General features: G+C 35.5%; 1 protein-coding gene across 2 annotated transcripts; it reads left to right on the top strand.

The window, feature by feature from the left end:
- Positions 1-348: 348 nt before the first annotated feature.
- On the top strand, positions 349-6,468 carry LOC110697092 (thioredoxin-like protein HCF164, chloroplastic). Of its 2 annotated transcripts, XM_021874435.1 has the most exons (5): positions 349-813; positions 1,158-1,729; positions 2,899-4,114; positions 4,378-4,429; positions 5,994-6,468. In XM_021874435.1, exons 2-3 carry the CDS (start codon positions 1,190-1,192, stop codon positions 3,049-3,051), a joined length of 693 nt encoding a protein of 230 aa, XP_021730127.1. In that variant the 5' UTR covers positions 349-813; positions 1,158-1,189; the 3' UTR covers positions 3,052-4,114; positions 4,378-4,429; positions 5,994-6,468. The 2 variants fall into 2 exon arrangements, with proteins under 2 accessions (XP_021730127.1, XP_021730128.1); XM_021874436.1 differs by lacking the exon at positions 5,994-6,468 and having other exon boundaries at positions 4,378-4,605.
- Positions 6,469-10,320: the final 3,852 nt, after the last annotated feature.

Here is a 10,320-nt window from a genome sequence, read left to right as displayed (position 1 = left end):
CAAGATTAACATGCTCATTAGAAAAGTTCAGTACTGTTAATTGCGTTGTCTATTGTATATACTCCCTCCGTCCCAATATATAGTTTCTATTTGTGTTTTTTCACGGTATTTAAGAAATTGGAGAAAAATTGGATAAAGTACATAAAAAAGGTGAAAAATACAATTTAGACAAAAGTTAAAGAGAAGAATTTTAATGAAGTACATGAAAAGAGTGAAAAGTATAATTGTCGACAAAAGTAGGAGAGAGAAAGTGAAAAAAAGTACAAGGTAAATAAAAATTTGAAGGGTAATTTAGGAAGTGTAATAAATAAAGAAAAAAAAGGAGGATGTAATGGTTTTTATATACTATCCAAAAATAAAAAAAAGGAACAATATTTTGGGTCTCTAAGGAATATAAAAAAATTAAAAATAAAAAAGTTCTAGTTGAACCTAGAGGTGCCAAAAACTAACCCGACTATCCGACCCGATCCAATCTAACCTGTAAAAAATTCGATTTAAATTTTAACTCATATTGACACAACAATTAACATGATTTAACTTTGAAATATATCCCACCTCATCAGACATCAGATCCATGTACCCGAATTAAATTGACTGTGCAATTGTCAATAGAGCTACATTGGGCCGAACCCCAAGAACAACACAATGCACAACTCTATTCTCTAGTTTTCTCTACTCAACAGTCAACACAAAATATTTCTGGAACTGTGTTTCTCCATTTCCACTACTTTTCCAGGATATAGAGAAAGAAACTGAAGCAATATTCATTGAAGTTCCAATTTTACGCCAATTCCAATCCAAGTTTTATCGACGGTAATCCCTTTTTCATAAAATTAAAAGCCCATAATTTCTTTTATTCTTCAGACTTTATCGAGTATTTGATTATTTACAATCTTGATAATATTTGCTTTCTTTCAATTTAATTTACATGTAATTATCTTCCGGAATTCTGGGATATTTTTGTTGTAGTTTGTTCAAACTTTATACCATGAATTTAGTTATAATTTCATATTATTGCGATTTTTGTATGGTGGGAACAAGTAACTATTCAATGTAGGTTCAGAATTCAGAAATTTGGGAAATTTATAATTGTATTAGGTTTATTCTTAGTGATTATGTGATAAATTGTTTGAACAATAAGTTTCTCAATGTATCAGGAAGTATAAAATTCTGAATTGTTTGAAGAAAAATGGAGAATGATAGAAAACCACCCCCAATTTTTTGTTTGAAATGGCCATGGGATAATAATGCCATTAGCCAACACCAGAAAAACCCTAGAAATAGTCCTTGTGATTTCGATACGCCGTGGGTCTTCAAATCATTACAAACCCTAGGAACCCTTTCTTTCAATTTCATTAATTCAATCTCAAAAACCCCTTCAAACAACAATTCCCCACTTAAAAGTTCCCTATTCTATTTTGCCGGTTTTTGGCAGAACAATAAAAGTAGCAATGAGGTTGATGTTAAAAGCCTCAATAGTGGTTTGGAATTGAAGAAGAAGCAACCTTTGAGAAAGGGTTTAACCCCGGAAGAACAAGCGGAAGCGGAGCAGAGAGCTTTTGCAATGGCATTGGCTAGTGGGAAAGAGGCAACAGTTCTTGAGTTCTATTCCCCTAATTGTAGACTTTGCAATTCGCTTCTCGGGTTTGTGACAGAAGTTGAGAATCGCAATGCTGATTGGCTTAACATTGTCATGGCTGATGCTGAGAATGAGAAATGGCTACCTGAGGTATCATCAGTTTATATTTAGTTTTTTTTGTAAGGAGCTTTTAGCTTAAAATTTTCCAAAATTTTATTATGTTACTGCATACTTTGGATTCAAATTACAGTACACAATTTTTTTCCAGATTGTGCTTGTGATAGAAAGGTAGGTTCAGTGTTAATTTTATCATGTGTTGTATAAGAAATTTAAAGCACTCAAATTATATGTTAGATTACGAACTGGGTAAAAGTTTAGTATTGTGAAACCTTAGGTTTTGAAGTTTGTGCACTTCAAATTTTCTAGTGTGGTTAGGTGCTATACTAATAAATATTTTGGTCAATTGTGGTATTTGCTAGTCTGCATTTCCTCCTTCATAATTAAGCTGATATCATCTAAGTACTAACTGTATTTTGTGAGCAAGGTATTTCACGGTCTGTTATAAATGCAGTGTGGGATGGAAGTTCCAGATGTCCAAACGGATTCTTAGGGCGTTAGGTTTATAGTTTATTGCATTGATTTTTTGATTGAAAACCAGTAAATGAATTGTTAAGTGTTGAGGAATTGGCTACATTGTGATGATCAGCAAGTGGTCAGATCATTGATCTGCTTCTGTGAAATTTCTTGGTTTATCATGAACTTTGCCCATCTTATAGCTGTTTGTCCCGTCTTTTTGTGAATAATCTTCTGATGTACACAAAATTTGCTGAAATTTTACTACGCGATGAAATTATATCTCATGGACAAAGTAGGGTTATAACATTATGCTTTCTGGCTTAGGGGTAGCTTATACAAATCAACTTCTGACTGTCGGCGATAATGTGCTGTAGTATACTTTCAGGATGCTCTTGTAAAATCCTTCAAACTTTTATTTCTTTCTTTGTGATGTGTATTTACTCTAGTATTTTTGTTGCTAGTTTATACCTTGGTTTCTATGCATTGCACAAGATTTATCTAAATTACAGCTAGCACTGACTATTAGCTTCACGTCTAATATCTTAAATTTCTTAATTGTACATCGTATTCCAATCTCAATAGATTGGTTCTGGTCTTCTGTTGCTGTTATCAGTAAACACAAATATTTTGCTTAAGCATTATGTAAAAAAGTATAATCTAAAAATTGCTTGTTTTGTTTGCACAAATCCAACATCCTAGTTACTGGATCAGCTTTGCTTATCCTTGTGTTTCTGTTGGTGCAGCTTCTTCATTATGACATAAAATATGTTCCTTGCTTTGTTATCATGGACAAGCATGGGAGGGCGTTGGCTAAGACTGGTGTTCCTAGCAGTAGGCTACATGTAGTTGCAGGCATTTCCCATCTTCTGAAATTTAAACGTCCTCAACAGCATTGAATACCAGAATTTAATATGCTCAAACACTGTATACTGGATTTCTATTTCTCATTGCTCCTCAACATTATCCATTGGTGGTAAATTTATCTTAGTGATCATATGTCTAATATCTTGAATTTTTATGCTCCTTACTCTCTTTCACTATAACATTTTTTGGAGTTTTCAATTTTTCATAGAGTGCAATAGCTTCATTATTTTAACCAATGTATTATAGTATGGACGTTATAGTATGTTGCTGAATACTTTGTCTATATGCCACAAATCACAAATGATTGTATATTTAATAATCTTTTCTAATTTCTTATAAAATGATTTATAAGATATTGCAAGTTAAATGTATTTTCTAGGAGTGCTATGATCCGACCATAGTTACTCCTTACATTTTTTTTTCTTTCTTAGTGTTACGCATTGACCACCACATAGTTCTAGGTAGTTTGGTTGTCTTTTATATATTAAAATGTGAGTGATGTTGTTGGGGTATTAAAAAATTATAAGAAAAGATACTTGAGATAATAGTTTATTAAAAAGTATGGGATATGAGAGATGATGTATATCTTAAAAAGGAGTAATGGGTATGTGTGGGGACTGGGGAGTGGGGACCATAAGAAGAGAGATGTAATATAAAATTGTAGTAATTTGCCAAAAAAGAAAGTGTAACACTTTAAAAAAAACACACATTAAGGAAGTGTAACACAGAAAGAAAAAAAAAAGGGAGTATTACATATGGTTGTTCAATCTGGTGGGTTGGATAACTTGATTTCCTTTTTGTTTACTCTCCCCCTTTTTTATGGTTTAGTTCTATTTCCCTATTTACTGATGCACTTGTTGTTACTCATATGTTTTGATCTTTGTGACTTTGTCTTACATTTTGACAACATAGAATCTTGGCTTAAGATTTTATTCGACGTGTCTGAAACAACATTCAGGATCCTGACATATGATAGAGTATTAGTATGTTGTGGACTTTCTGCTGCCATTTAACCAGAGCAGATTAGGCGCTGGTTCGATTACGACAGGGTTGATATCCTTTCCCTTAAATTCGTCCTATGCCCATATCTAACATGTTAGTTCCTCTAGCTAGCTTGGCTATTTTTCATGTTTATATATTTATTTTTTATTTTTATACAATTATATGGAGCATGTGAGATCTTCAAAGGTAGATAATGTAAAGAGACAAACTGCTATTATATTGGGCTCGTTTTGGTTATCCAAAGCCAGATTATTCTATATTTCCTATTCTTTTTACCTCTCATCTCATTGCTTTCTTTTTAAATTTTAAAAGAGTGAGGTAAATATTAAACCTTTCCTGTTATATCCTCTTTGCAGAAAGTAATGGGAGTAAGGGTTGATGAGCTGCCTAATACCCTTGAGTTACACTGTAAGCCTCTCTGGACCTATGTCTTATGATGCTTTCATTTGATTGTCAAGAACATGTGCAAATGGTTGAACTAGATCAGAGTTAATCATTGTCCGCACCATTACAAAAAGGAGGGTTTATTTCTGCTCGAGGCATGGGGTTAAATCACAATTCTTGAAAAAAAAAAAAAAAAAAAAGTTGGCCCAAAGCCCAAAAATTTGGCCGCACTGGATCAGGCTAGTACAAAAGTAATCTGAAATGCACTTCGATCAAGCTCCATCACAAAAAATGGCCTAAGCGCCTAACCGTTTAGGCCAGGCCAGCCAGGCTGGTTGTGATCCACCTTAGGTTCAGCATATCTTATATACGTAGTATATATTTCCTGAATTTGGTTTATCGTGTGGGTCTCTGCTTTATCTTCATTGAAGGTAGCAAAGACCAGGTTTGCATGGAACTAGTCAGATTTTCTTACACTTGTCCTTGTCCTTGTTTCACCCTGACGCCCTGTTGGTTGTACTGGTTCAAATGATTCCTGATTTATACTATTCCATTCCCAAACTAATTGTCTCGTTTCGAGATTTTACTTGAGTAACGATGGGTGGCACCTGGAAGTAAAGAGCATCTTATATGATGTAGATTATTTGGTCTGTTGCATCCCAAACACCATTTTACTGACTGTTATATTGTCTGATTCAACAGTATGAATGCATGATACATTGGCCAGCCATATGACAGTAACATAACAATTAGAGCTTGTGACCCACAGGTGATTCTTAGGTAAATATATTTGGAATCCAGTAGATTTCATTTGCATTTACCAATGATATTCGTTTTGCTAACACATGCTTGGTGGTGGTCACTGGCTAGTGTGCCGGTAGGCCCGAGCCAATTTATCTTCCTTAAAGAATGGATCTTGGTATAAATGTCCAACAGCCTGACCTAGGTAATATTTTGTGAATTTCTGAAATTGTATTGACGGAAAAATAGCCCATCAAGATGATACCATTTCCTAACCCAATTGCTTAATGGGCTAGGCACAGGCCCAGCCCTGCCCTGCCCTGCTCAGCTCAGCTCACCTCACCTCACCTCACCTCACCTGCACTATGATCAACTCTTGTAGTCTTGTGGAAATGCCAATATGAATAAGGACTAGTTGTAGAATACCCTGTACGTGCTGATGATGACGTCATAAGCTGGACCATAGTGCATATGTTTTTGTTTCTCATTTTTCTTACATTAGAACAAAGACATGCATTTGATTCTTAGCCAAACTGATCCTTAACTAGATCTCTTGGCATCTTGGCGCGAAACTTTAATAATTTGTTGATCTTTGCGTGTAATTAGTGAGTTGAGTTGTACTACTGTAGACTGTACTACTGTAGTAAGTTGAGTTGCATGTTTGATTATATGTTAGTGGGATGAAATGTTTATGTAGTTGCAAAATGAATAATTTGCTATCATACATGTAAATCTGTCTCATGATTGGCTTAGTAATTATGCAATGCTATCAATTTGGGACCCGAATTCTGTGGCTGTTGCTGTTGAAGGCCTTGAATCTCACAGGGATTGACACAACTTTTGGCAGATGAGTTCTTCCAAGTATCTTTTTGCAAGGGAGTAGACTAGAAGTTGACCTTCTTGCCCTACATTGGAGGACAGTTTATCCATAAAGCGTACACTGAAGCTCTTCAGGTGTCGGTAATCCCTTTTCACCTGCTTGTTTTATCTCTTTTGAATGATGCAGGTTATGTAAAAGTGTATAGCTTTAGAAAACCTGATCTCTGACTGAGTATTGTTTTCTTAACTTAGCAAAGATGCACTGAACTGCTAATATTTAGCTAAAATGAAAATCTGAGTGAAATCATTGAATAGGTCATGCGCAAGACCGTCTGAAAGAGTTGTGAGTTGTGTTATATTTTGTGGGAGATTGACTTTTGTACGTAACAGATACATATATGTGACATTGTAGGACATAGCTATGTGAATTGGAGGTATCTCCTTTGCCATTGTACCCCCATTCGACTGTCTTTTACAAAAATTTGCGAGAAAAATTTTCTCTCTGACTGCTCTCTCATGATAGATAGATGACAATATAGGACACAACACAGTGACTTTAATTAGGAGTGACTTGTTTGTCTTTGTATACTCGTCTTTTACAAAAAAGATTGCAAGAGCTTTTAGCTGGCTCCCCCACTCTTATTGTTTACATCCTAATTCATGAAATAAACACTTACGATTCGTCAAGGGTACAAGAAGAGTTTGTAATGAAATTTGATTAATAAGGAAGAGCCAAAAACATTGGTGCTAGAAAAGGACACTGATAAAAGCTTCTATAATTAGCAGTGCCTCTTATCTCTAGGATTATAGGGGGTGGCCACAAATAATCGTGTCTATAACTAGAGCCATAGAGGTATGGAAGGTGAAAACTACATTTGATCTCAATATGTACACTTATATGTATCCCCAAGGACTACATATGAAGTATAAGTTTGTACTCCTATGACGATTAAATCTTATTAAAGGCTTTCTAAGATTAGGGATTATATGATTTTAAACTCTTGATTAGGGATTACCATGAGCCAAGCTGATTCGAACTCAAGGTCCAATGCTTCTTATCCCTAGGATTATAGGGGATGGCCACAATTTATCGTGTCTATAACTAGAGCCATAGAGGTATGGAAGCTGAAAACTACATTTGATCTCTCCTTCATTTCTTCAAATTTTGGTAACTTCATACAATTTTAATGATGGTTTTCAGGCTCTCAACTTTCCTTCTTTATCTCCTGTATACTCTTATGTATCCCGTAGTACTACATGCGAAGTATAAGTTTGTACTCCCATGACGATTAAATCTTATAAAAGGCTTTCTATGAATGGTTGAATGTGATTTCAAACTCTTGATTAGGGATGATCATGAGCCAAGCTGATTTGAACTGCACTATGGTTTAGCTTGGTTTGATTTAGATATAAGAGTTGGAAATCAAGGTCTAATGTCCCTCTGAACTTTTGTCATATACAAAGTAATTGATTATTTGAGCCCTGGGGTAAAGGATGGATAAAATCTAAAAACAAAAAAACACTCAATCACCATTTAAGTTTGAGCTCGTTTAATACTCTCTTCGTACCTTAAAGTCTGACCCTTATGGCTAAAATTTAGTCCCAAAATTATCATCCCATTTGCATTAAAATACCCTTCAATTTGCAACAAAATTTGTGCAAATTTAACTTCCCCATATGAATTTTGTTTTTCCATGTAGTTTTTATTACTTTCTCTCTCTATTCTTTTGCAAGCCTCATGTAAATTTACCTTTTCAATGTACTTTTATTACTTATTTAAGTTTTTTAATTCTCGTGAAAATTGCCCATAAGGGTTGAAGTTAAAGGGACGGAGGGAGTATTTGAACTAGGTGTATTATCTTAAGCTCGAGCTTGGCTCATGAACTGAGTTTTAATTGAACTGATTTACAGCTGCTCTTAGTGTAGCTTTGTTCATGTCAACCCCTTAGAGCTTATGTATTGATTATCAAGGAAACCCAATAACTTAAGAGTGCATGTGTTCTCAAATAGTTGTGTTTATTTGAAGATTTTGAACATGACCCCTTAATTATGCAATTGGTTACTCTTTCTCCTAAATTTCACGGACTTTTATTCTAGCTAACTCGTGTGTTTCCTCATAACTCCTTTTTCTCTGTGATAGCTATTAGGGGTGAGCAAACCGGATACCCGGTTAAAATTTTAGGAACCGGATCCGAAATTGGTTAGAACCGGGTCCTAAAATTCGGAACCAGAATTGGATATGGTTCAATTGGGTCCTAAAACTTAGGATTTGGTATTGGAACCAACGGGTTCCGGTTCCGAGTATCCACATTGTAAAATTATAATATATATTATAATACTTATTTTAGTCTAATTTTATTTTAGCGTTTAACACTTGTATTTATATATGCATGAATCTATTTTATTTATATTAGGTATTAATGATATTTTTTTTTATTTTACTAACTAGATACATTCAACATAATTTTATTTTTTAAAATTTATTTAGTTTAATATAAATTGGGTAACCGGGTACCCAACCGGTTCTGGGTCTAAAAAATTGAGAATCGGAATTGGAACCGGTTGCAACCGGTTCCTTAATTTTTTACCCGGAATTGGAACCATCGGGTCCAATTCCGATTCCAATTTCGGGTACCCAAAATTTTTGCTCACCTCTAATAGCTATGACCTAACTCTCCCATTTTATTTTGGTGTCTCTTCATTCAATTTTTGTAAGAAAATAGGAAACTTATCATCAATATTTTGTCATGCATTATCTATAACAATAATTAACCCTTGATATCGCTCCCCAGCTCATATCCTTTGAGGTCTAGGAATTAAATTTCATTGGACTCATTTGAGGGATTTCTCCCCTTAACTAAGTCTCTTTCTTCTTACCATTAAAATAAAAAGTAACGACTTTTGATGACTTAACTTCTTTAATGCCTAATGATTCTATAAATTAGTAACCCAAATAAATATCTCACAATGTCAAGGGATTAAGTCAATGTAATGATAACTTTGAAAAAAAAAGTCATTGTAATGGTGGGAGAAAAGTGCCTCCAAAAGGAAGAATGACATAACACATAAGCATTTTCTACCTCCGTTTCTATAAAATTGCAACCATTTCCTTATCAAGTACTTCGTATGTTTATGACAAATAATAAATGAAAATTTGACATTTGCTATCAGCGAAAGAATCTTGTGTCATATTTGCTACCTATTTAATATTTTATTTTACTTTACTATCACCTAAATCCAAAATTATAGTTATCCGTTTGGGTTCCGTAAAGTAGGGCCCAATATTTCATTAAATAATAATCTAATTTATTAAAAAAAAATTCAGCCACCTCCCCCTCCCTCTCAGCCACACCCCCCTCCCCGTGCCGGCGCCCAAACGTTCCCCCGTCGACGCCCTAGACCTCTTCCCGTGGCCGGCACACCTAAACCCCTCCGTGCGGCACTCGTCTGTTTCCCCTAGCCCCTGAACCACGTTCCCTCACCCCAAAACCCCTTTCCCTCCCACGAAACCCTAGAAAAACCCTTCCCCTACCCTTGAAACCTCCCCATTGTTCCTCGCCCAGCCCCGAAACCCTAGCGGCCAGGGTTTTCGAGGGTGGAGGAAGAATGATTTGGGGGTTTCAGGGGTAGGGGATGGGTTTTTCTAGGGTTTCGTGGGAAGGAAAGGGGCTTCGGGTGGGGGATTGTGGTTTAGGGGCAAGGAGGAGCCGGTCGCCGGCGAGGGGAATGGGCTGGCCGGCGAGGGAAAGGGGGTGGCAGTGAGGTTTCGAGGCAGCGTTGATGGGGAAAGGGAGGTTGGACGGTGGCTGAAGATGGAGGGGTGGTTGGACGGTGATTGGGCCCCACTAACAGAAACGGCATAAGTCATCTGGTAGTGAAATATATATTTTTGGGAGGTAGTGAAGTAAAATAAAATATTAAACATGTAACATAAGGTTCTTTCGCCGGTAACAAATGTCAAATTTTCCAATAATAGGAGTAAATTACTTATGTTGTTTTTTTTTTTAACTCATATCAATCAGTTAATATCTTTAAAGATTTCTCATTACTTATAAAAAGAGAAAACGAAAAACTCCAGCGTGTGAGTTGTGACTTGTTTTGTAACTCCAAACATACACGTCTAGGAACAAGTGAATGTAAACTCGTGGGGAAGAAGAATGGCGAAACTCGTTGAAGATTGAAGAATACGAGTAGTAAATTCCTTGGGGATACCAAATACTAGTAATTTCAACCATATAAATAACTTTGATGATTGTAAAAAATTAAATTACCGCGTATATCATTTAATTGTCCAACAATTGCATTAAAAACTCTATAAAAATAGAGTCATACTAATATAATATGTGGGGTCAGTC

Source organism: Chenopodium quinoa, unplaced genomic scaffold (genome assembly GCF_001683475.1).
Source record: "Chenopodium quinoa cultivar QQ74 unplaced genomic scaffold, ASM168347v1, whole genome shotgun sequence".
Taxonomy (NCBI): Eukaryota; Viridiplantae; Streptophyta; class Magnoliopsida; order Caryophyllales; family Amaranthaceae; genus Chenopodium; species Chenopodium quinoa.
Note: the sequence above shows the minus strand (reverse complement) of the source record. Positions and strands in the feature narration are given on the sequence as shown.

What these genes read in the sequence shown, in the direction of transcription:
- LOC110697092 (XM_021874435.1), top strand. Translation starts at nt 1,190, where the DNA reads ATGGAGAATGATAGAAAACCACCCCCAATTTTTTGTTTGAAATGGCCA. An exon ending in ATGAGAAATGGCTACCTGAG is followed by an intron (nt 1,730 to 2,898) that starts GTATCATCAGTT and finishes CTGTTGGTGCAG; the next exon opens with CTTCTTCATTATGACATAAA.